General features: G+C 41.3%; 1 protein-coding gene across 15 annotated transcripts in view; it reads left to right on the forward strand.

Moving 5' to 3' along the window:
- The window catches only part of LOC119008593 (trichohyalin-like), a 100,440-nt gene that overhangs the window by 43,597 nt on the left and 31,672 nt on the right, over positions 1 to 25,171 (forward strand). For 13 of the 15 annotated variants that reach the window (XM_037079076.1, XM_037079065.1, XM_037079064.1 and 10 more), the window contains 13 exons: positions 858 to 929; positions 6,265 to 6,432; positions 8,924 to 9,103; positions 14,448 to 14,531; positions 14,926 to 15,093; positions 15,286 to 15,369; positions 16,153 to 16,320; positions 18,975 to 19,205; positions 19,285 to 19,515; positions 21,632 to 21,733; positions 21,975 to 22,051; positions 22,352 to 22,496; positions 24,283 to 24,520. In XM_037079076.1, coding sequence (XP_036934971.1) covers positions 858 to 929; positions 6,265 to 6,432; positions 8,924 to 9,103; positions 14,448 to 14,531; positions 14,926 to 15,093; positions 15,286 to 15,369; positions 16,153 to 16,320; positions 18,975 to 19,205; positions 19,285 to 19,515; positions 21,632 to 21,733; positions 21,975 to 22,051; positions 22,352 to 22,496; positions 24,283 to 24,520 — 1,948 coding nt within the window. The remainder of the gene's footprint in view (positions 1 to 857; positions 930 to 6,264; positions 6,433 to 8,923; positions 9,104 to 14,447; positions 14,532 to 14,925; positions 15,094 to 15,285; positions 15,370 to 16,152; positions 16,321 to 18,974; positions 19,206 to 19,284; positions 19,516 to 21,631; positions 21,734 to 21,974; positions 22,052 to 22,351; positions 22,497 to 24,282; positions 24,521 to 25,171) is intronic. The other 2 variants (XM_037079067.1, XM_037079066.1) reach the window with 2 other exon arrangements.

The following is a 25,171-nucleotide window of genomic DNA, read 5'->3' on the forward strand; positions in this document are numbered from 1 at the left end:
TAGGCTGCTACACCATGTCACGGCTATATGACACTTGAAGAAAAATGAACCGTGGTTATCTGGAAATTAAAAAAGGGGGACTGATTTAATATTCAACAGTGGCTGAAGGGGCTGGGGGAAGGGAAGGAAGGTGGACCTATGGATGGGGGGTGGGATGATGACGGAGGAAATTAATCAGTGGTATCATCTCCATGGGAGTTTAGCTAACCACCGACCTCAGCGCTTTATCAGCCTATGAGGGAGCTTCTGCTGTCGCTGCTGCCATAACAAACCAAACCCACCAAATCACCGCACAGACACACACCGATCACACATTCAACTTACTAGCCCATCACCTTCAGACAAGCTGTGTCATCAATAGTCCCACTCTGCTGTGTTTGTGTGTGTCCTGTGTGTAGACTCAGGTAGGATTTATGCTTGTACGTACAGCAAGTGTAATCTCAGTGCATACTATCCATCCATATGAATATTGGCAATCTCATTCAGTCAGTTAACCCCAACCTCATTAGAAATTTCATAATTAATAACAAAAATGACACTTGATAACATCAATTGTGGACATTCATAAAGAATCCTGCATGTTTATGACAGATGTCATATCAAGGTTATGAAGGTGTCGGACCACTCTTATGTACACTTTATTCAAAGTGGTATCATCATGTTAAAGGAGACATATTATGCTCAATTTATGTTTATCATTTTATTTTGGGCTACGACCAGAATAAGTTAGATAGATAGATAAGATAGATAGATAGATAGATGGATAGACAGACAGACTATACACAAACGAAAGAGTGAAAAGTGCCATGGTCTTGACCAAACTATACGACAGCTAATGCAAACCAACTGTGTTCCAGGCCGAGGCCAGAGTGGCTTCTTTGCAGGGCGATCGTAGCGCTGTATTTAAAAGAAGGTTGGAGGAGAAACAGGTGAGGATTATCAAACTAACAACTGAAGAGTTGGATGGAGAAAGCTGAAAGTGAGTAAGACTGAAAGTAAACATGAAATGATACATATTACTCATCGTAACGCACATGAATGTAGAATATTCAAAATCTTCAGAGCAAATTAAAAGTTACATGTCTTTATGTCAGCATAGGTTGACCTCTCACTTTTCTGAGTGAAAACAGATAATACAAATATTTATAAGCCTTATAGCACATTTCATAAGAAGGTTACAAGGTGCTTCACAAAAAAGATTTCATTAAAATTTTAACTGTTTTTTCATAGCCCTTCAATCAGTTTTTTCCACCCACGCATTTTGCACTCTTTCAATTATACAAATTACCACTGCTGCTGGAGCCTATTGAGCTGTACTTTTAATTCAAAGGCACATTGGCCCATTGAGGCGCAAGCACTGACAGACACGCACACACAAACACCCAACGACACGCCACTTGATCTGCATATCATTATACGTTTGATCGCATGCCAAGGTTTCGCTGAGAAAGACATCAGAGTCAAATGGAGCGAACATGTACACAACACCTGTAGGATTTGTGTGTGTGTGTACGTGTGTGTGTGTGTGTGTGTGTGCGCGGCCTTGAGAGCGGCAGCTGTGAAATCTGCACCTGTTTAATTGAATTAGCCTTGTTAATGTATTCACACTGGCTGCCAAAAAAGCTTGGATTTAACGAGCTCGTTAGACCAATTAGTTAATTAATTGTCTGTATAGCGGCGGCTTCCCAAAGAGCTGCGTCTTCATTATCTGATGGCTGCTGCCTGTTGGATCATTGAATGAGAGCTGATAATGCATTGCTGTCACACTGCACTCACGACTCTGTGTGCGTGCGTGTGTGTGTGTGCTGATGTGTCTCCACAAATATCACATATTTCAACGCGTATGTATGTGTATACACAGAATGTATGGTGCATTTGGGTGCAAAGCATTCATGCACAGGCATTCATGTGCAGGTGCGTGCATGAATGCTTGTGTAGCAATATGCATTTGTCTTTGTGTGTGTGTGTGTGTGTGTGTGTGTGTGTACGGGTGGGGGGGTTATACTCAGAATATAGCGGCCAATATCAGTGTGCATATTGCAGTGAAAGGTTATGTGGGGGCCGTCACTCCCACAGGTAAAGACAGAGCAGTCCTCCTAGTCACTTTCTAATCTCTCTTTTATTAGAAGTTAATATCTCGCCTGCTCTTTCTCACTCCACACTCCCACCTGCTTAGAAATGGCCCTGCTCCATCTTTTTAATTCAATTATATTAGGCACCCTCACTCTCTCTCTGTCTCCCCCCCCCTTCTGTCTCTCTCTCTCTCTCTCTCTGCCCATACCTCTGCAACTCACACTCACACTCTCTTTTTTCTTCTGTCTTGTCCCATCTCACCCCTCCTTCCTTTGTCCTCAAATGTTCCATTTCTATTCGTAATCCTAGATGGAGGATAGACTTTGGTCAATCAAGGATTTGTGCAAGCCACTCTCCCATTTCTCCTCTCCTCCACCTTGGTGGCGAAAAACATGCGACGACTGGGAGGAGAGAATAAAAGGATCGGAGACAGGAGGAGGCGAAGGCGAAGGAGGCGGGGGGGCAGGAGTTAAGGGGAAGACCCCAGGGGTGAAACTTTAATTGCTAAAGTAATGAGACTTGATCAGATTGAGGTTTCTCTCTCAATAGGGACTCTACTAATATGAAAGTCTAAGGCTTAAGCTCTAATTTGAAATAAAATCACAAATCTGATATTCTTTCTTCAGGACTTCCAGCCAAGGTCCTATACTCCCCCACTGGAGAATTAAGACTTTACACAGACCACATGGGAATCTTTAATCATCTCTGATGGTGGCAGATTTGGAGATGAGAAAAATCACTGTGATGTATTAATTATGTAACAATATTATGGAGTTCTGAAAGTCAGTGCCGTACAGTCCTTGGGCTATAGGAGGGATTTTGACGGACATTTTGATCTTCAACCAGCTGCATCATGGGTAGATAACACTGACCATATCCTGAGTGGGATTGTGGAAATACAATATACCATTTTTATTACATGAGTAGAATACTGTGCCCAGTGAGTAAAAGAAATGCTTCTGTTTTACACGTTTATTTGATTTGACTTTTATAACCTGAGCACAGCAGATCAGAGTTACCGATGAGAGGTTATAACGATTTGATCTTTAAGAAAGTTAAGAGATTATTTGGAGATGAATCACAGCCCCAAACATACCGTGGTTGCTAAAACTCACTCTAAGAAATAACAAAATGTGAGGTTCGGTAGCTTGTCACATTGTTGGTTATCTTGCATGGCTCTACATATTACCCTGCATGTGCTTTGCCATGGGAGGATCCAGGTCAATGTTGTAACAATATTCACACACTGCTGCATCAGCCATTAAATCATTAGCTTTCTTTTGCACTCGCTTGCATTTGTAAAACAAATATAGCTACAGCACGCAACTTTAACTAAGATGATACTGAATAATCAATATGTTTAATATATATTGCATTGTTCTCTTGTAATATTACATTATTTATTACTTATTCACTGTTGCTTGTGCTCATCTTTGCATGGGATTGAATTTTATCATGTGCTCACCAACCAAGTAATTTGGCAATCCTCATTTCTGACACCTTAAAGTCCCCTTGAAATGACTAATAGAATGCTAGTTGATTAGGCATGGTGACATGTGCATTGTACAGTTATGCGTGAGGTCTGGTCCCTTAGCAACACACTGCTTTGTCGCCATTCCTTTGATTATTCGTCCATGGTACCAACATAAGATAAAGGAAGCGTTTATTGGACGAAAATGGAACGAGTGCAGGATGAGTCATCAAAGTCTTTAATCATTTTCGAGGAAGTTACAAAATAAGACAGATCAAAAGAGATCTTTTCTGACATTGTTGGGCCTGAAACTGGTGCACGGGTGAGGAATGTAGCAAGACACATTTATAAAAAACACTTTAACAGCGATTTTGACTTCATGGGGACTTTGATTTAGGTACATATACATGAAATGTTTACAGTGTTTAATGTTTAAATTGCTGAAAAGTCCTGACTGGGTTTCCTGTGTGAATGTGTATGAATCTGACCTGCCCTACATGGCTCTGCCCTGACTTCTTGTGAATATTTGTACTCACTGAGAATCAGCAGGACCATAGACCTTTCTTTTTTTATGTACATCCTCAAGCATACACTTTGCACTTCTATTAAAATATATGGAAATGGATTCACAGTGGTAATTACAGAAGATTTTTATACAATATTTAGATATACTATATGCACCATAATGTCTAATGCATATAAAACATCCTAGCATGAATTGTAGTCAGAAAAAAGTACAGTAAAACAGTTACAGTAGCTACATTTGAGGAGAACTCATTACTCTAACTTACATTAACATTGATGGTAATAACATTTAAAATGTGTAAAATTTGTACCCTTTTGCTTCATAATCATTTCTCACCTGAAATCCCTCTCGCACTATAAATGGGTTGCCACAAAGACGACTCTGTCTTATGTAATATGTTGAACTTGGCTGAAGCGCCTGGAATTCGCACATTATTGTCGCAGTTTTGTGAAACTTATTTTATTTCCCAATAGTCACACTAAAATAGGTAGAATATCCAGATAAAAGAGTCATTTTAATTCAGTGTCGCAATACTGGCTGCCCCATTGCTTATAATTGTTACCATCCATTAGCCATGCTGTAGATGAGTTAACTGCGCTTTTTCAATAGTTTGGGTGAAATATGTACTGGAGAGTCTCGAGAGCCATCTGAAGGAGGCAGAGGTGGGCTACGTCAGTGCCAAGTCCAGAACCACGATCTGCTGTTAGAGGAGGAGAAGGGAGAGACTGAGAGAGCGCAGACTGTACCCACTCTGTGTGTGTGTGTGTGCTCGTGCGTGGGAGTCTTTATTGTGTGTGGTTATGTTTTCATGTGGCCTCCCTGTCTCATAAATCTTAAAATCGTCCGGTCCGACATGCAAGGTTGTGTATTTGTCTAGTGTGTATGCATCATGTGTGTATGTAAATGTGATTGCGAGTTTTGTTTGTTTGTGTGTGTTGACTGTCTGTGGAGCCTCCTCACTAATCTAACACAGGGCTCATTTAACACAGTGCTAATGAATAGGGGCTTTGATTTGGCGAAGGGCTCTGAGCCACGGGCCCACACACACACTCACATTCATGCATGGGGTGAGGAGTTCAGCCACTGTCTGCTTCCTTAGACATAATCAGTCCCTTTCCCCCAATAATCACTCGAAGCACTAATTTCTGTACAGTAACACACAGGAACAGTTACTTTAGTTTTTCAAGCCTCATTCTGTGTCAGTGAAAATTATTCTGTAGATTCTTTTTTGAGGTTGAATGAGGCTGCGCAAGTACAATTTGAAGCTATTTTTTCCTGATGGTACTTTAAAGTGTGTACGTCACATACATAAAATACGTGATGCTTTCATATTGTAAGTAGGAACCATAACTGTCATCAAGGCCCAACAGTCTCCTTTAATTCAGTCAAGCCTTATCCCTCCTCGAATTCAACGTCCCTGTATCAAGTTGCACCTACCCGTTGATACCAGCAACCTAAATACAATTTTTCTCCATGCATTCTATCCCGAGAGACAAAGAGAATGTCTAAAAACACCAAAAGTCTATTCTAGACCCACAGCTGTCTCCTCCATCCAGTTTTGTGGAAATCTGTTCAGTAGTTTTTATGTAATCATGCTGACCAACCAACCAACAATCAGACACAGGTTAACACATGACCAAGGTAAAAATACTTTAACTAGCAGGATCGAGATGTTGGGTATGTTTTGTTTGCCAAAGGTGTCAGCAAAGCAACATGGCACATTCAATAAGCAGAGCAGAAACATGCGATTGGACCACCGCGTTTAATTATACTTTGAATGTCACCGTCACGGATGAAAGTTACAACAGAGATAAACGTATGCTGATTTCTCCTTAATGTTTTTAAATAGCACAGGCATGATATAAAACGTGTGATGAGAATGAGAGTAACATTAAACTGCTATCTTGACAAATATTTAGTCTTTTTGAAAGTATCTGATCTATTTAGTGCAATTTGCGAAAGAGAACTAACAACAGTGTCAACAGGTGCCTCTGAATATACCACTTTTGTTTGCCCTGTTGGTGTCTGCTTCGACAAAAGGCAAGCAAAACCCTAAGGTGCAGGCAGTTGTATAGCTGTATATGTGAATGTGCGGTAAAGACTGTTCTGTTGTCCGTGTGTGTGTGTGTGTGTGTGTGTGTGTGTGTGTGTGTGTGTGTGTGTGTGTGTGTGTGTGTGTGTGTGTGTGTGTTAGATGAAAGAGCGAGAGGAGCGTGTGAGGCACCTGGACCAGGATGTGGTCCGTTTGCGAGCCACACAGGACTCTCTGAAGAAAACCTTGGCTGCAAAGGAGAAGCACACACAACAGCTGGTCCGAGACAACACACAGCTTAAAGAAAGCTTGGCGTCACTGCAGAATAAAGTAGGTAACACACACACACACACATGCACGCACAACCACACACACACACAGAAGGGGAGCTCTTCTTAAATAAGGAACAGAATTGGGCAACCTTCTCTAAATCAAATCCAGTCAGGTACATTGGGGAATTCTCCTCATTTTTTACTTCCTTCACAGTTAATCATCCGTCCTTCTTCCCCTCCTCCTCTGCCTTCCCTCGCTCGCCCTCTCTCCATATTTAATAACTCATCGCCACCATCTTAGCTCCATAGAGGGTTGGCTCATTGTACAATAAAAAACCGTGTTCATGTGAATATCACTTAGCCAAGAGAGGGGCACGGGAGGGAGGGGTTAACCGTTATTTTGTTTCCCTCTTTAATCCATTCATTATTTTTCCTTGTAGCATTATTTCTGTCTTTCTTTCTCTCTTTCTTTCTTTCTCACTTTGTTACTTTCTTTCCTTTTCCCTTTCATCTCCCTTGTCCAGACTCACCCTCGCCCCAATGAGAACCAATGGGTAATGTATGGGAACATTAAAGAGTCATACGCATGATGAATGGAATGGCCTTTAGGTTTCTCTCATTGTCCTTTTCCTCTCTGTCTTGTAATTCTCTTTCTCTCTCTCCCTCTCTCTGTCTCTCTCTCTCTCTCTCTCTCTTTCTCTCCCTGTGTCTTACTCCCGTACTCCCGCTGTATTTCTTTCTCTCTCCTTCACTCCCCCCTCCTCTCGCCCCTCTAGGTATTTCAGAGTGGCGCGTGGCAGTGATGTGTTTTAGACTCAAATTAACCCATTTACTGTGTCCTTGACCAAAGCGAGTCATTTATTGCTAGTGATTTAGTGGTGCGGGTGCCAACTAAACAAAGTGTATTCAACATAAAAGTGCATAAGTCGCTTGACTTCCAGAACTCTCTTAGATGCCGACTTAGTGCCCTCACTTTTCAAACACTAGATTAAATCTGTCGCCTTACTGACATCATTGATGAATTCTTGAGGTGGCAGCAGTTTAAATGTGATCATTTGAACAATTTCATCCTCAAGTGCTGGTACACACTTTGCATATTTAAAGTGCCACAGGTTTGAGTGGGGTTAAAAGTAGTCTGTTTTACCTTCTCCTTTACTGATAGAACGATGGTTTTTACAGAATCAGAAATAATTTGTAAATACAGTTCCACAGTTCACGATTGAGTTGAAATTGATTGGACACAATTAAACATGAGCCCACATACAGTCTAGTACAGACCAGACGCACTGAATGATTTTACCCCTGATTGATACTTGTACGGACTATGTATGATTAGATTTTTCCAGTATAGCCTGACCGCTTTATTGGGCCGCCAGTGCAGTCAGAATTGGCCTATGACAGATATTTCACTTGTACACACCTGTAGAACATCCACACTGAAGAGGCTGCAAACCTGGAGGTAGTTTCTGGGCATTTTTTTGCCCTGTCAGTTTTCCTCATTGTGGACTATTTTTTTTCACTTGCAGTATCTTTGTCCTACAGCTCAGTGGAAACGGCACAAGCATATCTGGAAGTGGGAGAGAACTCACATAGATAATGCCATGAATCCTAAAAACTGAAATAAATACCCACAAGTGTTACCTGTGTATAATGGGAAAAATGGGGACTCAACATCCAGTTGCACTGAAAAATGCAAAATCTCTGATTTTTTTGGGCTTTATTTTAGAGGACAGCTTGAGATATGACAGGAAACGGGATGAGAATGACGCTGGATGACATGCAGCAAAGGGCCATGGTTTTGGACCATTGCAGTGAGAAAACCAACTGAGCTACTGTGGCACCCCAAGTGCAGCATTTTTATTTTACAGAATCTGTTTAGAGCAATGTCTTCATCTTTATTGAAATTTAAAATGAGACATGTAGAGTGAAGTGTTTTCGATGCAAGGTCAGTATTTTTAGCTAAGATTCTATTATTTTTCCTGATGGAAACGTTCATAGCACATGATTTGTTGAAGGACCGTCTGAAATTGAAAACTCCTGTTTTCACCTTTTCTGGCTATCATAATGGCCTAATTCGCTTTTCTTTTTATGGAAAACATTCCTCTCAAACCTGCCATGGGGTTCATCAAAGCAATGTGGTGTTTTCCAAGGACCCAAGTGAATAAAACCATATTGTTTCTCTTGTCTGATGGGGGTCACATCCCAAGGTTCAAGAAGTACTAGTCTACAGTTAGTGTTACCTACAACTTTATGACATGTAGTCGAGCAGTTTTATTGGCCCTGAGTCTTAGCAGTAACTGTAGGGTCCCCCAAGCCTGGCACAAAGCCTTTATGGTTTTCCTTTTCACTGCTATAGAGACAGAGCAGAGGCAAACCTCCCTGAACTATCCTTTCTTCTTCCGTTTGTATCTTGTTGGTTCTCCCGTTCGCCTCCTCAGCTCTCTTCACAGCTTTCTGCATGCATGTGACCGTGACTCTCTCAGCCTTTGGAGAAGGTTTAAACTTGACACATCCCACTTATTCTTCTCTCTATCTCTGCTCGCCCTCAGTTACAAATGAGTGAGTGTACGTTGAGTGACATCAGTGAATCCTTGGATCAGACCAACACCATCCTGAACACGGAAAGACAGCAGAGGCAGCAGATAAAGGAGCAGCTGCACAATGCCAACAAAGAGACGGAGCGTCTGCAGCAGGAACTGACCCACATGCGTCACGCCACTGAAAAGAAGGTGATTGGTTTCCTCCTCAAGGTCTTCATTCTAATATTAAAGTATATACATTCTTTCAAAACTTTGCAATGTTATTGCAGCAGTTAAGTGGGACAGGCACATGTGATTTCCCTGTTGTTGTATTGTTGATACTCTATCTGGGAGTTTGCTTGCTCGCAAGGTCAAGAAACATTTTCTGCACAGAGCGGACAATGTCAGAAAAAAAAAATGGTTAAACTGAAAACATGTAATTTCTACAGGATGGAGATGAAATATAATATTCACTTTAATGTAATGCATTGTCTTTTCCCACAATGGGGCTGATAAGAAGGGTCGCACAGGTGAGGGATTCATTTAAATATTCAATTTTCAAATGTAATATTCTCTGTGACAGGCATTGTCTATTTCTACAATGGGGCTGATAATAAGGTTTTAGATAATGGGTAATGGGATGTTCTGATATTTAGAGCCTTATTAAAAACACACACTTTTGACGAAGACAGACTTGACAAAAAAATTTGGATCATTCCGCTAAAATGGGATTTTTTTATTTTCCCAGCTAGGACTATAGTGCAACAATAAAATGCACATGTTCATATTTTGTATTGCTTTTTAGACCTTCTATCCTCTGCCCTTTTTGCCACCTATCAAAAGCTTATGTTATTGCTCAGTGGTTTGTATTTAACCTTCAATTAACCAGCTTGGAAAGATACTTTTCATGAAGCCATTGGTGACATTTCAAGGGCTTGGATTTATAAAAAAGAGAAGCAACACGTGAGGTTTAGTTCTTTTAACTGGCAAGCCTCTTCACTGACAATACTCACTGCAGAATGTTTTTAGGGTTAGGGTTAAGGCTAGGATTTTGGTGGCTATCATTGAGGGCATTGTTGGAACAGTCTCACAGTTTATAGAGTGCACATTTAAAAGATTAGATCCTTTAAAACTTATATTGTATGACAGCCAATGAGTTTTGGTCATATTACACATTTTGATTAAAATTATAGAGCATATTTTTGACCTCTTTTACTTCAATCTGGTGGAGTGAGTCTTAAATCAGTTGTCATCTTGCATATCATGAGCGAACTGCTGCATCAGGATTTCACAACTCTTGTAGGATAAGCTGTTAGAGATTGGTCAAATATTTGAGACTGTATATGCACATGTGTATTATGTGAACATGAAGTTGAGTATAATGACGCCAGGGGATGGATCATCATACTCTGTACAGGGATCTGGTTTCGGCTCCACATCTGGCCCTGCTTTATGGACAGAAACTGTTCTTTCTCTGATCTATTGCAAGCTCTCAGTCTCTCTCACACACACACATACCCACACATGGACACACACATTTACAGCTTTGCATTCACTCTTGCACACTTCAGTCCATCATTGCATGGACAGTAGTAGCAGTAGGTGTGTGTAAAAGACAGTGAGCGTTCCTGCTCCCACTTGAATGTAAGCGAAACTGAGAGAACTTCGCGCTCAGGATTTTCCTCTGCAGCCCTAAATGTACTTAATACTGTCAACACGCTCTCCTTTGTCTGAAATGTACTCTGCTGATTCACACTCTCCCCCTCGCACTTAGACTCTGTCGCCGTTTGACTTTTTCTATAGAGAGAAGGCAGTCCACTCAATTTTTTTCACGCATCTAATTCTCTGAAACTGCTAAGACGTAAGATGAAGTAGAGGAGAGGAAGTATACCAGTCTGACTTGAGTTGGGGGGGGGGGGGATTTGTAGAGGTCAGACTACTTGACCACTCGACAGCTATATCGGTCTATATCTGTGATTTAACAGTGCTCCTCTAATCAGTGGGAAATTGGTTTCCCCCGCAAAGGCTCAGATAGGAAAGAAGCCAGCATTTTACATGAACAATGGTACATTCAAGTTGTTATCCTATTTTATTTTAGTATGTAGTGTGTACTTTACTGCTGGAAGTATTATGACATTTCACAAATCAATGAAATATTCAAAGTTTTTCCTTGTATTTCAATCATTTACTTTTGAATTAATCCTTGACCAGACACTGATTTTTATATTCAGAACACATCCACAGTTTGGTTATGATCAGCTGTTGATTCTTTTCGTAGAACTCATCAAAAATAAAAAGAGGAAGTTCACTAAATAAAAGCAGATGTTTGCATGCTTTTTTCCCCAAAAAATAACATTTTAAGCACAAAATCCTCCTTAATGTCTTTTTAATCCCTCATCCTTTATTTATCTGTATCCCTTTTTACTAGTTCTCCATCTCTATTAGTAGTTCCCTCCATCTCACCAACACACAGCACACACATCATCATCATGCAAATGGCCAGATGTTGCCTCAGTTTTAACATGTGGTTAAAGTGTTATACGGGCCCAAACCCCCCCCACTGAGAAACTTGAAAGTAGTGAAGCCATTAACATGACAAGGGGCTTTGTCTCAGAGATGATCTGCTTCGTATTCTCAGAACCAAAAGTCACATGTGCAGTTCTCTGGAGGCTCCGTTTTTGAAGTTGCAGGTCATGGATGTACACCGGAGGGGGCGGGCGGGAGAGAAAGGGGGGAACGAGTTAGACAGATGGATGGATTTAGTGTGAGAAGCATGCAAAAAGGGAGAGGGGTTGTAGGTTGTAGGGAGGAAGGAAAGTCGAGATAAGGGAGGACACCTTTTGATCCGGTGGGAAGAGCCGTCGTCTCACAACAGACCGGGCCGTGGCCATTATATTTGGGACAGTTATGGCCATGAAATTTGGCTGTCGCATCTTGGTTACGTTCGGGCAGGTGGAACCGCTTCTTCACACCAAAACGACATGTGAATATTAAAGCCGTCACTTCTGATGGGTCTCTCCATCCCTACAAAATCTTGCTCTGAATACACCAGTGGGAGCTGCTGTAAACCCTTGATAACTGTTAGCATGAGATTGTTAAGTTACTTAATGCTTCCTATCGTATTAACAGTAGTAGCGTAGTATTAGATAAGGTTTATTAGTGTGTCAACTAATGTTAGTACCGTCTTCATAAACTGTTAAATAATGTAATAACTAACTCAGACACAGATAGACACAATATTTAATGGCTAAAATAACTGTTAATTAATGTTTATTGCTGTACTAATATTAATGAATGCACACTTACTGTTAAGTGTTACCATTTTATTTATAACAGGATAGCCTGTGTTACTCATTTTCACTTCCGCATGCGTGTGAGATGCAGTGTGAATGGAGCTGTTCATTGCATGTTGTCCAATTATTTGATTTACTGTGAACGCAGTGTGTCTCCAGCCTCCCCTGCGGGACCTCGGCGTATAAGAATGCACTCATAGTTCTCCTGTAAAGTGCATTACGGTAAAAGAATTCAAAATGCACATTATCTGGAATGGACAAGAGCAGCCGGGTGGGAGTGAGAAAACAGAGAAGAATGAAAGGAGGACGGAAAGCGTGGTACAGCGGACTGTAAGCAGCATTGTGTGAAGGTTGTTCGAGCCTTCAAGGTTGGACTCGGACAAACATCGGCCCTGCTCACAATGCTTTACAACCGTCAGAATAGCTTACTGATTTTTTTCTCTCCCTGCTTTCGCTCTTGATCTCACTTATTGCTCATTTCTTCTCTTGCCTTGCCACTTCTGGCTTTCATCCCCCCCCCCTCGTCGCCAACCCCACCCACCCCCAACTGTTCAAATATTATTTCTCCCCCTCCTGTCGTCCTCTCCTCCCTTTTTTTTCCCTCCCTCTCTTTATCTTGTCATTGCCTGTCAGTAGGGATTCTATCTGCGCTGAGTGTGTTGTGTGCGTGCGTATCTGTGAACACATTGAGACTGAGATACACTTAAGAGCTCATTGATTTAAAAATACCTTCGATATTGGAGGTCCCCTCCTGCAGATTCGTTCAGAAGCTTATCACACGCGCGCGTAGACATCCACATAGAGATATGCATAAACCAAAGCTCCACTCCAAAGTTTCTCCTTAAACTTTGTGATTGACCTAGTTAGTGTGTCGTTTTGACAAGTTGTCTGTTTTGACACGACATCCTCCGGTGTTTATCAACATCCATTCTGCCTATCACACACTCACATTGGGAATTCACGCGCGCTCACACACACACACGCAAACTCAAAGATAAATCAAGCTAAGATTTAAAAAAAAAAAAAAAAAAAATTGGCAGGAAGTAAGTGTTGTGTTTGCTACGGGTAAGTGGAATGACTTGAATTTGTAACAGCAGTGACTGGTCTGGTCATTTTTTTTCTTCTTTTGTCTGAGGTCCATTGAAATGCAAAACACAACCCGTATTATTCCCGTCCAGTGTTCCACCTCTTTACTACCTTCTGCGAGTGCTTACATGAGCGCTCATTTGTGATTTAGCTGCTATGTGCACGGCGGTGTGTATGCAGTGTTCTTTTTTTTTTCTTCTTTTTCTCTCTCCCTCCCCTTGCCGTAGCTCAGGTTTAGTGTGTTTAGCGAGCCCAGACCGCTGACAGCCAGAGGTGAGAGGTCAAAGAGCCAAGTTAACTCCATCAATCCCCCTGGACAGTTACAAACGAGCCCTCAACTCTGGTCAAAACAATCCCTGGATCATGCAGGACGGACTGGAGGTGGGGAGGGAGGGAGAGAGCGAGTGTTTGGCTCGGGCTGTTATGTGTTAGTATAAAACGAAAGTGGGAACTACGTCCAAATCAGATGTTTCTACCGGTGATAAATCTTCATTATCATTATGACTATATTTAAACGCTTTAACAGTCCAATGTCCTGGTACCTTGTTCTCAAAAAAAAAAAAAGAAAAAAAACGTAAGCATCTCAAAAAAAAATTGCAAAACATTAATGCTTACAAAAATATCTAAGTCACTTTAGAAAACAAGCACATAATAGCAGATACCTTCCCGTTTTTGACTGACCCCCCAACAGAGGAAAATCTCTACAAAATGCAGACTCTGTAAATACAAACAGGAGATAAAAAAAAGTCTAAAAACATTTCCTGAGCAAACACACACAGGAAAGAATGTGCCGATGTACACATTAACACGCACACTCATTTGGCATAGAATTGAAGGGGGTAATTAGGGGAGGTCACCAGGGAAACAGACAAACACAGGCAATTTTCAGACATACTGTGTACTCACGAGATACATAAACAACCCTTTCTCTGTAGGTACCGTCATCCACCCACCACCACCACCACCACCATTACGTAAAACACAAATATGAAAACAAGACCTGAATATTTTATCTCAAGTTTTGTAAACATTGACCCAAGTCCCCCCTGTTTCCTGAGATACAGTTTGATGATCCGGGCATATGTGATCCTTAACACAATGTCACTTTGTCAAAAAAAAAAATGTGTCCATGTCCGACATCCTTCAAGCAGGGGAATTCTGTTTTTGTTTTCCAGATTCAGAAGAGGGAGATTAAGATGTGCGCGCTGGTGAGGGAGCTCACAGAGAGCAAGAAGCAGCACTCTGAATGTCAGAAAGAGGTAAGATAGGAATGAAAAATAGAAATAAAAACAACAACCTCTTCATTATTCACAAAACAGATTATTTGTAATGCTCATGATTCATATTAATGCTAACTGTGTTAAAAGGTTGATACTTGATTCCACTATCAAATAAATGTAGCTTTTGTTCCATTTATTAAAATAGAAATTGAATCAGAATTAATTTAATTACACTATTCATGTATTGTGTATTAGATTACATTGAGGGAATGTTGAGGTTTCGGGATGCCAGAATTAATATCATGTTATCACTGTGGTTTATATGGATGTTATTTATTTTTTTTGTATTTTTTTTTTTTTGTTGTGGTTGTTGTGAAGTACTCAGAGAATATAGTGCTGATCTAGTGGCTTCACTGTACCGCTTATTTTCCAGTTGCTCCACAGAGAGACGGCTTCGGAGAAACTGTGCGAGGAGAGGGATGAGCTGAGAGCCAAGATGGAGGACCGAGGCAGAGAGTTTGTCCACCTCGACCAGACCAAAGAGAGGCTGGAGGCAGATTTGGCTCTGAGCCACGAGAAGCTCCACACCTTGCACCTGGAGGTCCATGTCTCCTCTGTGTGCATGCGCCCATGTATTTGTGTGTGTTTGCGTGCACCGTGTTGGTCAGAGCTATGCAGCCAAATCCTGCATTGTTGACCCAATATTCAACCAAACGCACGCACATTATGGGCTCAAATTCCGGAGCATGCAATTTATTTTTAGTTTTTCCTCAAGTGTGATTTCTGTGTGTAGGTTCGAAGCAGAGATCAGTTAATTCTGCAGTTAAGGGCCGAAATGAAGATAGCTGAACAAAAGCATGAAACAACACAGGAACAGGTGTGGTGGCTTGTTTTTGTCTGTATGTTGTCTGCAATTATACTATTGCTAGTCAGTAGCATATTTATGTCCATGTCAGGGTTTTTCTGACTATATCTGGCTATTATTCTGTTTTTAGTGTATTTTTTAGGTTATAATGTTTTAAAAGATTTGTGTCCAGCTTAGAAAATATCATACTTGTTTAATATCATAAAATTTAAGGTCTCCCAGCTATGTTCCATGAAAAAAAGTTTTTGTTTTTCAGATTTTTTGGGATTTAAATTTCTCTCAGGGCTTAAATTCAATTGTAGGTAGCACTACGCCGATTTCAAACCTGCCTTACTATTTTTTGTTTTTCCTTTCACATGCCGAGGCTAGGTTGAATGAGCACACTTGTGTCTTTTTTTTTTTCCAACGATGACCTGTTTTACACCCACAGAGTTGCACACATCCACTCGAGGGAAGTGCCCAAACCAGCAGCAGTCTTCTACTGTTGGCTGCTGAGCAGCTCCATTAGAGCAGTGGGAGGCGTAGCACCTTGCTCAAAGGCTCCTCGAAAGTTGGAGCTAAGGAAAAGGGGAATCGTTACTCATTCATGTCTGCTTGTGCCCACATTTTCCCAGCTGGTCCTGAGACTAAACTGGGAAACTCTCTGACTCAAACCCGATTCCCTTCACTTTTAGGCTACTGCCGCCCCCTCGCTGTCTTTTCTATCTGTCTGTGTGCGCGCTCTGTGTTCCTACATGAAGTTATTCCATTTCCGTCCCTCTCAGTTTTCCTCACTATCTGTTTCTTCTTGCTTAGGTGGCAGCACTGGAGGGTGAGGTAAGACACTTGAAACATGAGGTCATAAGGCACCAGGAAGAGGCCTGTCAGTTGAACGAGAAGGTCAGAGATATCGAGTGCCTTAAAGACCAGAAGGAGAAAGAACAGCTGCAGATACATGGTCAGCTCTGTGTTTGTCAGCAACAGGTAAGGAAGAATCTTTACCGCTCCTCTTCACCTGTGCTCATCTCCACCTCCCTTACAGGTGAAATCTCTGGTGAAATCTCAGTTGAACTCTGACCTGGAAACTGTCAAACAGGCTCGAGAGACTGATGCAGATCGTCCTGCTTCACAGCCGACTGAACTCTGAGCTCAGACAAACGCAGAGCAGCCTGAATGATTGAGAGTCAGAGGTCGTGAAGCTCAAGGACAATTTAAGTCAGCGGCACATAGCCTCGGAGAAGTCTTTCGCTTGCTCAGTTGTCCATCAATTGAGCCACGATACTACAGTGAAACAATCTACGGTGCTAATCTAGTGGACGGCATAAAAAGAAAAATGGTATGCATTTATCCGTCTGAGAGCAAGTGATCTAAATCACAGCAGACAATCAAGTAGTCAGTCCTCTGCCAGGAACAACAAACTGACCCGTTTCTGGCAGACAGGCTTTACTTTGCAGTCAACTTACATAGATTCCCATCTACATCATCCGAATTAACAAACAAGACAAGATGACCCCTCTGTTTGTCAACCTCTCACATCCAATTGGACCCAAACACAAGCACAGAGAGGGAAAGATAGATCAAGAGAATAAAAAAAAAAAAAGATAGAATAGTAGAATAAAGTTATTATCAACCGAGGGTCGACTTGGGTAGTCATGTGACAGCCATGAATGCTCAAACGGCAGGCCAAATTCGGGTCAGAGCGATTTGTCTTCCATCATATTTAATGAGGGTTGTTTGTTTCCCCTAAGCACAAGCTCCTGATTATGGTCACAAGAAAGCCGTGGTGTTCCCATTAAGCCTTGTTATAAGGCCTTTCATCCTGAGACGGAAAGAAACGCTAAAGCTGCCATTAGTGTTTGGACTGTAGGGTAGAGAATACATTAAGAAAAAAATTATGAGCATTTATAATAGGTTAAGTTGGCATATGACAACTTACTTTATGTTGTGTCTGCAACTTTAAATCTGTTACCTTGCATAACCTTGGGTAAAGCATTCGCCATCACACACTTGAGTAAAATCAAGTGCACATGGGCTGAGTCAATGGTTTTAAACAGTCCACACACACACACACACCTACACAGGTTGTTCAGTTTTTGACTCGAGAGCAGGGCATGAAAGTTGATGGTGCTCCTCCATCCTCTCCTCTGCTCTGGTTTATGTCTCTTTCTTCCTTTGCATGAGCAAGTTCTCTACTCAGTCATGCTGCCTCCTACCCAGCGTTAGTCCTTGATGGGCCCAGCTAATCCCTGGTTAAACCAAGCTGCGGCGAACCGCTGAAATCTAACTAGTTGGCTGTCATTAGATGTAAACCCTCGTGTTCTGATCCAGATTACAGCGGGATTAATGTGGATGAACTCGGGCTGAGTGTTAGAGCGGGTTTAACTTTCTCAACCTCTCTGCTTGAAAGGTGAGCTACGGTAGGATTCCTTGTGTAACACCGGGATTAAGCTTGGTTTCACTTCCTTGGTTCCCCTTTCATTATGAGTGAGGTTACTGTGGAGCAGCGTGATATGTTACACCATCATGCCAAACTAGCATCAATTTCAATATTTTCAGATACATTTAGTCATGATAAAGCATAATTACAAGAGTCCTGTTTGACTGTTAGATTGTATGGGATTAGTGCAGAACTAATGTTTGATTGTTTTGTTTGCGTCTGTGAGAATTCTGACAGTTGGTTCCAGGTTCTACCAAGGTTTGTCAGCCAGTAGTATGACGCTGTAGGTGTCACAAGGTAAATAGGTGTTTCGCCAGTGATCAACAATCTTAACAGCTGCAGGTTTATGAAAAGAATAAACAGAAGAATGGTGGAGTTCTACAGAATGCACCCAGTATACCAACCACACCGCTGCGCTGAATGCGCTGGAAGGGCAGGGATGGAATGCCACATTTAGAGGCTGAATGAATTAGATATATGGTATTTGTGCAACTGGACCAATACTTTGTTTTTAGATATCCTGCCTGTCTTGTATCCTTGTTGCACGTGTGTGATAATCACATTTGAGGGGTCACTGCAAAAAATGTTTGTATGTCGATCAACATACCATGTCAGAATATTTGACTTGGAATTGACACCAAAAGTCGAGTATCGGCCCGGCTCTTTGATTTTATCCCAGAATTGTTCCTACACCAGTGCATTCCCTAAAACCATTTAAATGTGGCATTATCTGACTTGTTATAGGGGTTACCTCAATAGATAACTTTTCAAAGTAACCCAGGTCACTCTACATGGACAACAACTAATGGTTAAAATCTACAACCACATTACAGATTACTCAGGAGCACAAAATTGATATTTAATATGTGAAAATTTTCACCTACTTTTTGAGTTTTGTTTTTGATTTGAGGCAGTGTTCATGTGAATTTTCTCAGTTGGAAATTTTTTGGATTATTTCAACATCACATAAATTTATAAACAGTAACACTCTACACTTTAACAGTTGGCAGCTGTTCAGTAAATTTTCTTAAGAGCACCTACAGTATACAGAACATGAGTGAGCCCAAGTGTTACTCTCCTTTAAAACACAGCACTTCGGTCACTCTACTAAACCTTCAGGCTACGGCTGTTCCACTTAAATAAAACACAACAGTTTATTCCCATCAACGCTGGCCCTTCATTTGACTGCATTTGCTTTCAGGTCGAGACATTTGAGGGGAAGCTTAAGAAGCAGGAGGTTGAGATGGAACTTCTTCATCAGCAGCTCAAAGCAGCCAAGGCGGAGCTGAAAGATGCCAGTTTGCAAGCCCAGAGGCAGAACGAAACTGCAGCCATTTTTAAACAAAAGTACACAGCAGCTATAGAGAAGGTGCATAGGGTGCAAGGGCAGGTGGAGGCTGTAGAAGAGGAACTACGGTACTCACAGCTACAGGTAGGTAGTTACATTAATATAGTATATTGGCATTATTGGCTGTAACTTGCTTTGAGACTTCTGCCATTGCCTTATTCAGCTAAGAGATTCCCAATCAGCAACTCATTTGGTGAAGGAAGAGCTAGCTGAAATGGCGCAGCGGTATCAGGAAAAGGTCGGCCAGTGGGAGAATTCACAGGAAGCTCTTGACCAGATGACGGACGAGCTCCAGGCCAATCAGAATCTACTGTGGGAGACTCAGCAAAAAGCGGACCACCTTAAAGGCCTGATAGGATCCCTACAGGAGCAGGTGGACACACACAAACAACAGGTCAGGACAAGGATGGACACACTGCACAGTATGCAGACAGAATATATAAACGCAGGCAAAAACACTCAGGTTGTTCTTGATTTTTCTGTGGAGATGCCTATTTTGGAATGCTGCGTTTATGAGATTTAAAGGGGAACCATTATATATGTAGTGTTTTTCCCTACAGAAAAACACAGCTCCTTAAACGCCTTGTCGGTAGTCCTGCCCTTAATTCCGTGACTTTGTGACATCACACTATGTCACAGAGTCACACAGTTGTGTGGTTAATGCCTTGCAATTGATTTAGGACAGCTACTTGGATATTGTTGGCAGTGCTGGGTCAGGGATGTGTGAGCTGACCAATCAGAGCAGACTGGGTATTCAGGCGGGGTGGTCCTTATAGAGACATGAGCTAAAAGAGAGCTTTTCAGACAGAAGGGGAACACAATGCTGCAGCTGTAGACAGTATGAGAAAAAATATGTGTTTTGTGAGCATTCAAGCACGTAAACCTCTTCTAGTATTAAACCAAAATATAATTATGAACCTGAAAAGGTACATAATATGTCACTCCGAAACACCTGGAATTGTGTGTTTCAGATTAATTCCTTGTAATACTTCCATGTATCAATCAACAAAGCTGCTTTGGAGAATAAGAAACGAATATTGTTTGAGTCCATACAGTGGTGTATTTTTTAAGGATAAAGTTTTCATGTGACCTCAAGACGAGGACATTCCCAACAAGAAAAATTGGCTTCTATGCATCAGTGTTTAGGGCGTCTTCGTGTTCTTGTGTGCGCTGCCAGGTGCTCGCCAGCTCCATCAATGTGTGAGCTCGTGCATGGGTATATTTTTGTGTGTGCATGAGTCATTGTACACATGTATGTGTGCTTGTGTGTGTGTGTGTGTGTGTGTGTGTGTGTGTGTGTGTGTGTGTGTGTGTGTGTACAAGTGTGGGTTTGTGCACGTGTGCACTGGCGTGTGTCACTTAATCTTTTCTCCTTTTTCTTTCTGTTTTATATTTACTACGTCAGGCAACAAATGAATCATCTTTATTACGGAGAAATTTAATTTGGATGAACTTAACTGCTGCCGCCAAGGTCAGACGGGCAGAATGTCATTTTAATCCAATCAACTTTAATCTGTTGGTTATAAAAGAGTTAGGCCGTTGAAGAATGGCTGTATCTCAGGCCCTTTATTACACTGGCTAATGACTTTGATTGTGAGGCGCCTATCAAGAGGTTAAGAGTTCTTATGGAGCTTCACGTCTTGCTAATTCTCTACCTCGTGCCACTGTTGGGCTCATCTGACCTGAACATCACTAATGTCCTCATTCCCTGTTTACAAGAAAACCTAAATTGAAAAATACAAGTGAAATACTTTTTACATTTTACAGAATTAATATAAAATCAATGTACAGGTTATAGCATAAGAAAAATAAGCAGAAACTCACAATAGCTTGAATTTAGTATCTTAATGCCATCTTTTTTCTGGTTCATTTGTATTCTGACTATGGAATATTTCACTGTAACATAAAGATGAATACAAGAAGTCGAATTTCTTTCCTTTCCTACAAAGTCACTACTTTCAAATTACTTACGTAATTTGCCTATATAAAGGAGAGCAGCTAATAGGCTGAGATTAAGGGCAGTGATACATTCTGCCATACATTTAGAAAACACAATGAGCTACATTTTCTTTAATTAAGTGAGCAATGCTAAGTTCGTGAGGTGCTACTGCCTTTTGTAGTTTCTGACTTCACTTAATGTGATGCGAGCTGTGTTGGAGTTTGTCAGCTGTGCTCGGAACATCGAGGCCAAGCCTCCCTGTGCTCCGCAATGCAACAAATCAATTCACATAATGAGTGTAATGTATAATGATGTGGTTCCTTAAGGGCACATCAGTGTCATTGTCATTTCTTATTAAACCAAAACGCATATAATCTGTTGACATGCAATTCATTTCAAACTTGTCCCCCTTTTGGGGCTTTGCTATTTTAAAAGTCTTTTTTCTGTTAAATATGCTGTATTGGAATTTGGTTGTTATATTTTGCAGTGCATCATTGACTGAAATTATTCTATCAAAATGCTGAAAATGTTTTCTCTCTTTCTACCTATTTCACTTGCTCTCTGCTCATAGAAACTTGTGCTGGAGTGTGACCTACACTTGTATCGGCAGAGTCATTCTCATTCTGACGAGGAGTATCAATGTCTGCTAAGACACAGACAACAGCTGCAGAGGGTGAGATTTCTACTGTTCTGCACCTTGAGGTTACACATTACAGATTACAGATAGCATTTCATGCTGATATACACTGTAGAATTAACAGATGCATTCAGCGAGAAGAATCAGACTACTTACACTCAAAAAGCACAAAGATACATCTGAATAGAGTTATACTTACTTGAAGGTAGTTTAACACACACCTACATAATTTTTAATCGTGTGTGTGTGTGTTTCTGTGTGTGTGTGTCTGTTTCAGCGCTGTACTGAGCAGGCTGAGCACCTTGCGGAGTGTGAAAAGGCTGTTCTTCAGATGAAGTCAGAGCTGGAGAGACAGTAATAACTGAGTCTATAAAACTCTCATTCTCCTCTGCTGAACCTGGTTCCTGTCCTTGTCTCTCCTCTTATGCCCTTCCCATCTGACTACTCGCTCTCATACTCTCAACATTCTCACTTGCTAAATGGCATACAGTGGCACATTATATGTGCTGCATTGAAAATTTAACATAACCTATGTAAATATTTTTTTTTCCTACATTGCAAAACACTTATTTTTTTTCTTTCGCTGTACTCATGTGTACCATGCATTACTAACAGATTGGACAGGCCAGTCACGTTTTCCTCTCCTTCCTGTAGAACCCAGGAAAAAGTGGGTCTAAAGCAAAGTCTTGTTGCGTCCCACCAAGCGCACACGAGCAGTCGCAGCCAGCTTGAACAGGAAGTACTAAGTCTGAAAAAGGAAGTTACACGCTTGGAGCTTGAGCTGGCGGACACCCAAAAGGTATGGAAGTAATGTGTATCCACTGACCTGTTCACTAATGTAAGACAGCCATATCATTTTGACCTTTTCCCCCTCATTCCGCTCTTTTTCCCACCTCTGCTCTCACCCTAAAATGTTGTCTGTATGCGTGCATCTCAGGCTAAGAACACAAGCTTCTTGAGATTCAATTCAAGTTCTTTAAAGAGGAGTACTCAACCCACCTCCACCGGCGCCACACACCCACCACTCATGCGATTGTCCTGTGATTGCCTGGCAGAAACAAATTGCCTTGCCATTAATTAAAGCACCAAACGTGCCAAGGCTGGTGAAATTGACTCCAATTAAGAGCTCAATGGGACACTAAATATTCAAATTACTCAAAGTGGTGACTGTAGCTTGGCAGAGTGCCAACATTGCTGGCAGTCACAGACACATCATTTTTGTGTGTGTGCGCACGCGTGTGTGAGTGTAGCATGTGTAGGTGGGAGTGGGAACATTTGATTTTACACATTAATTTGTGCGTCATCTGGCACATTCAAGTGGTACATATGTCATGCCTACCCAGATCTCATGTATACACACACATTTTATTCTCACAAACACACACACACAGAGACACATAGGCGACAGTGGTATAGCTGTCAGTTCTTGTCCATTAATCCATCTTTGTTCCCTGTGGAATATCACTTAATGAGCCTGTGTCATGTAAGGACACATGTACCGAAGGTTACATCTACAGATAATAGATTAAAAAAAACATTCTTAATCAAAACAACTCATCATCATGATTGAGGGACATTAATAAAAAGAAAATAGAGAAATCTGCTTTTGCAAATGAAATCTTAATTTGTATATTCACAGATTTGGTCACTACTCAGAACTAACACTAAAACACATCCTGAATGAAGCGATCATGAGTAGACAAATCTCAAAGATCCCCTCCAGACATGTTTTAAGACATACACATAGCACAGCACTTTGACTAATAATATGTTTTGTCATACAAACAAGTTCTGTTATATTATTTAAACTTTTGAAATTGCATTTATACCCTCTCTCTCATTAAAGATTCCTGAATCTATGATTATGCAAATGTGAATCATTTTAAAGGTCTAATTGTTTCATAACAGATGTTATCTACTTAAACTAAAAAATAGACAACTGTTTTGCTTCATCCTGTCATTATGAATGAAATGTTGATTTCATTATGTAGTGGCTTTAGAATAACGACATCGACATTAGCTAGGTTCCATATAAACCTCACATCCACTGTGCCACATCATTTTTTCTGCCACTGGGGACCGCAGTCAGGCCGGCAGCCTGGCACTGTTTCTATGGCCTTTTACTCTTTGTGAGGTTCTAAATCATGCTCATAGGCCATAAGTATGTGGATATAAAAACACAAATCTGTCCATTACTGCTGTGAAGGGCTTTCTGATTATCTATAATACGTGGAGTTGACTTCTGTTTGCCTTGCAAACCCCCTAACACAATTGGTTTGCCTATGCCACAGCTCAGGCAACATTTTGAAGTCCACCACCTTTGTTTCTCTAGCTGTACGGTTACATTTTGAAGCGTCTCTCAAGGTTTCCCGTGGATAAAAGCGAATGTAAGCAGGGATGCAAAATCAAATAATAAGTAGTCACTCAATACATGTTTCAGGCTCCACTTGATAAGAAGTGTGAAGTGCATTCCTGACACTGTCTAGCAAGATACTTGATCTGAACGGGGCCGCAAACACCACATGTGTGTGCACGTTAAAACACACCTCCTCGCTTATTCACTGCTCCTCTCACTTATGCTGCAGGTCCATGTGGCACTTCTCAGACAGTCAGAAAAGGAGCTGAAGGAGGCCAGACGAGAGGCAGCCAGAAGGAGCAGTGAGGTGGGCGTGCAACGAGGAGAGGTGCAGAGACTTCAAGAACAGTTACTGAAGGTTGAGGAAGAGATGAGATGCGCCATCAGACAGAAACAGAGTCTGAGCGGTCAAGTCAGACAGCTGGGTCAAGAGTTGGAGGAGCTGCGCAGCAAGCACGAAGTGACAGGTAGTAATCAGTTCATCAGTATCTCATTTCATCTTTCAATCTGTCTATTTATCCATCAATGAATAACTTTTTATACCACCATACACACATAGTATACAGTGAATATACATATACAGTTTTAAATTTAAAAACTATTTCTGATCAGGTGGTGCACAAGCAAATGTTAAAATGTGCAACATGTAATTTCTGCCGCTAGAGGTCTCTCAATCGAAACAAAACAAAATAAGTAGCGTGGAATCTGTTGCTGACGCAAATACATCTGTGTGAGTCAAGCAGCAATGTTCACGGATGAGGTAATGTTTGAAAGTTTTATTCACTTGTGTTTACTCACTTTACCTCACTCTCTGACTCTCTACCAGAAGTTCCAGTGATAGGCAACCAACGCACCGTTACCTACAGACCTTACAGATTTCTCTGGGTTTGAACATTGTTGGAAATATTTGGGATAATGTTCAGTAATTACACAACTTAAAGTTTCCATGAGGACAAAACTGCTGCTTCTCACATATGTCTCGCTCCGTATCTCACCTATGTGCCAACATCAGCCAGACAATGGCAGAAAAGCCATAGCCAGAGTGTTGCTAGAGACCGGACTTGACCGATGCTATGCAAAATACACAACTTTGTTCATTGATTTGGGTGAAACTAGGT

The sequence above is a fragment of the Acanthopagrus latus genome, chromosome 19 (assembly GCF_904848185.1).
Source record: "Acanthopagrus latus isolate v.2019 chromosome 19, fAcaLat1.1, whole genome shotgun sequence".
Classification (NCBI taxonomy): domain Eukaryota; kingdom Metazoa; phylum Chordata; class Actinopteri; order Spariformes; family Sparidae; genus Acanthopagrus; species Acanthopagrus latus.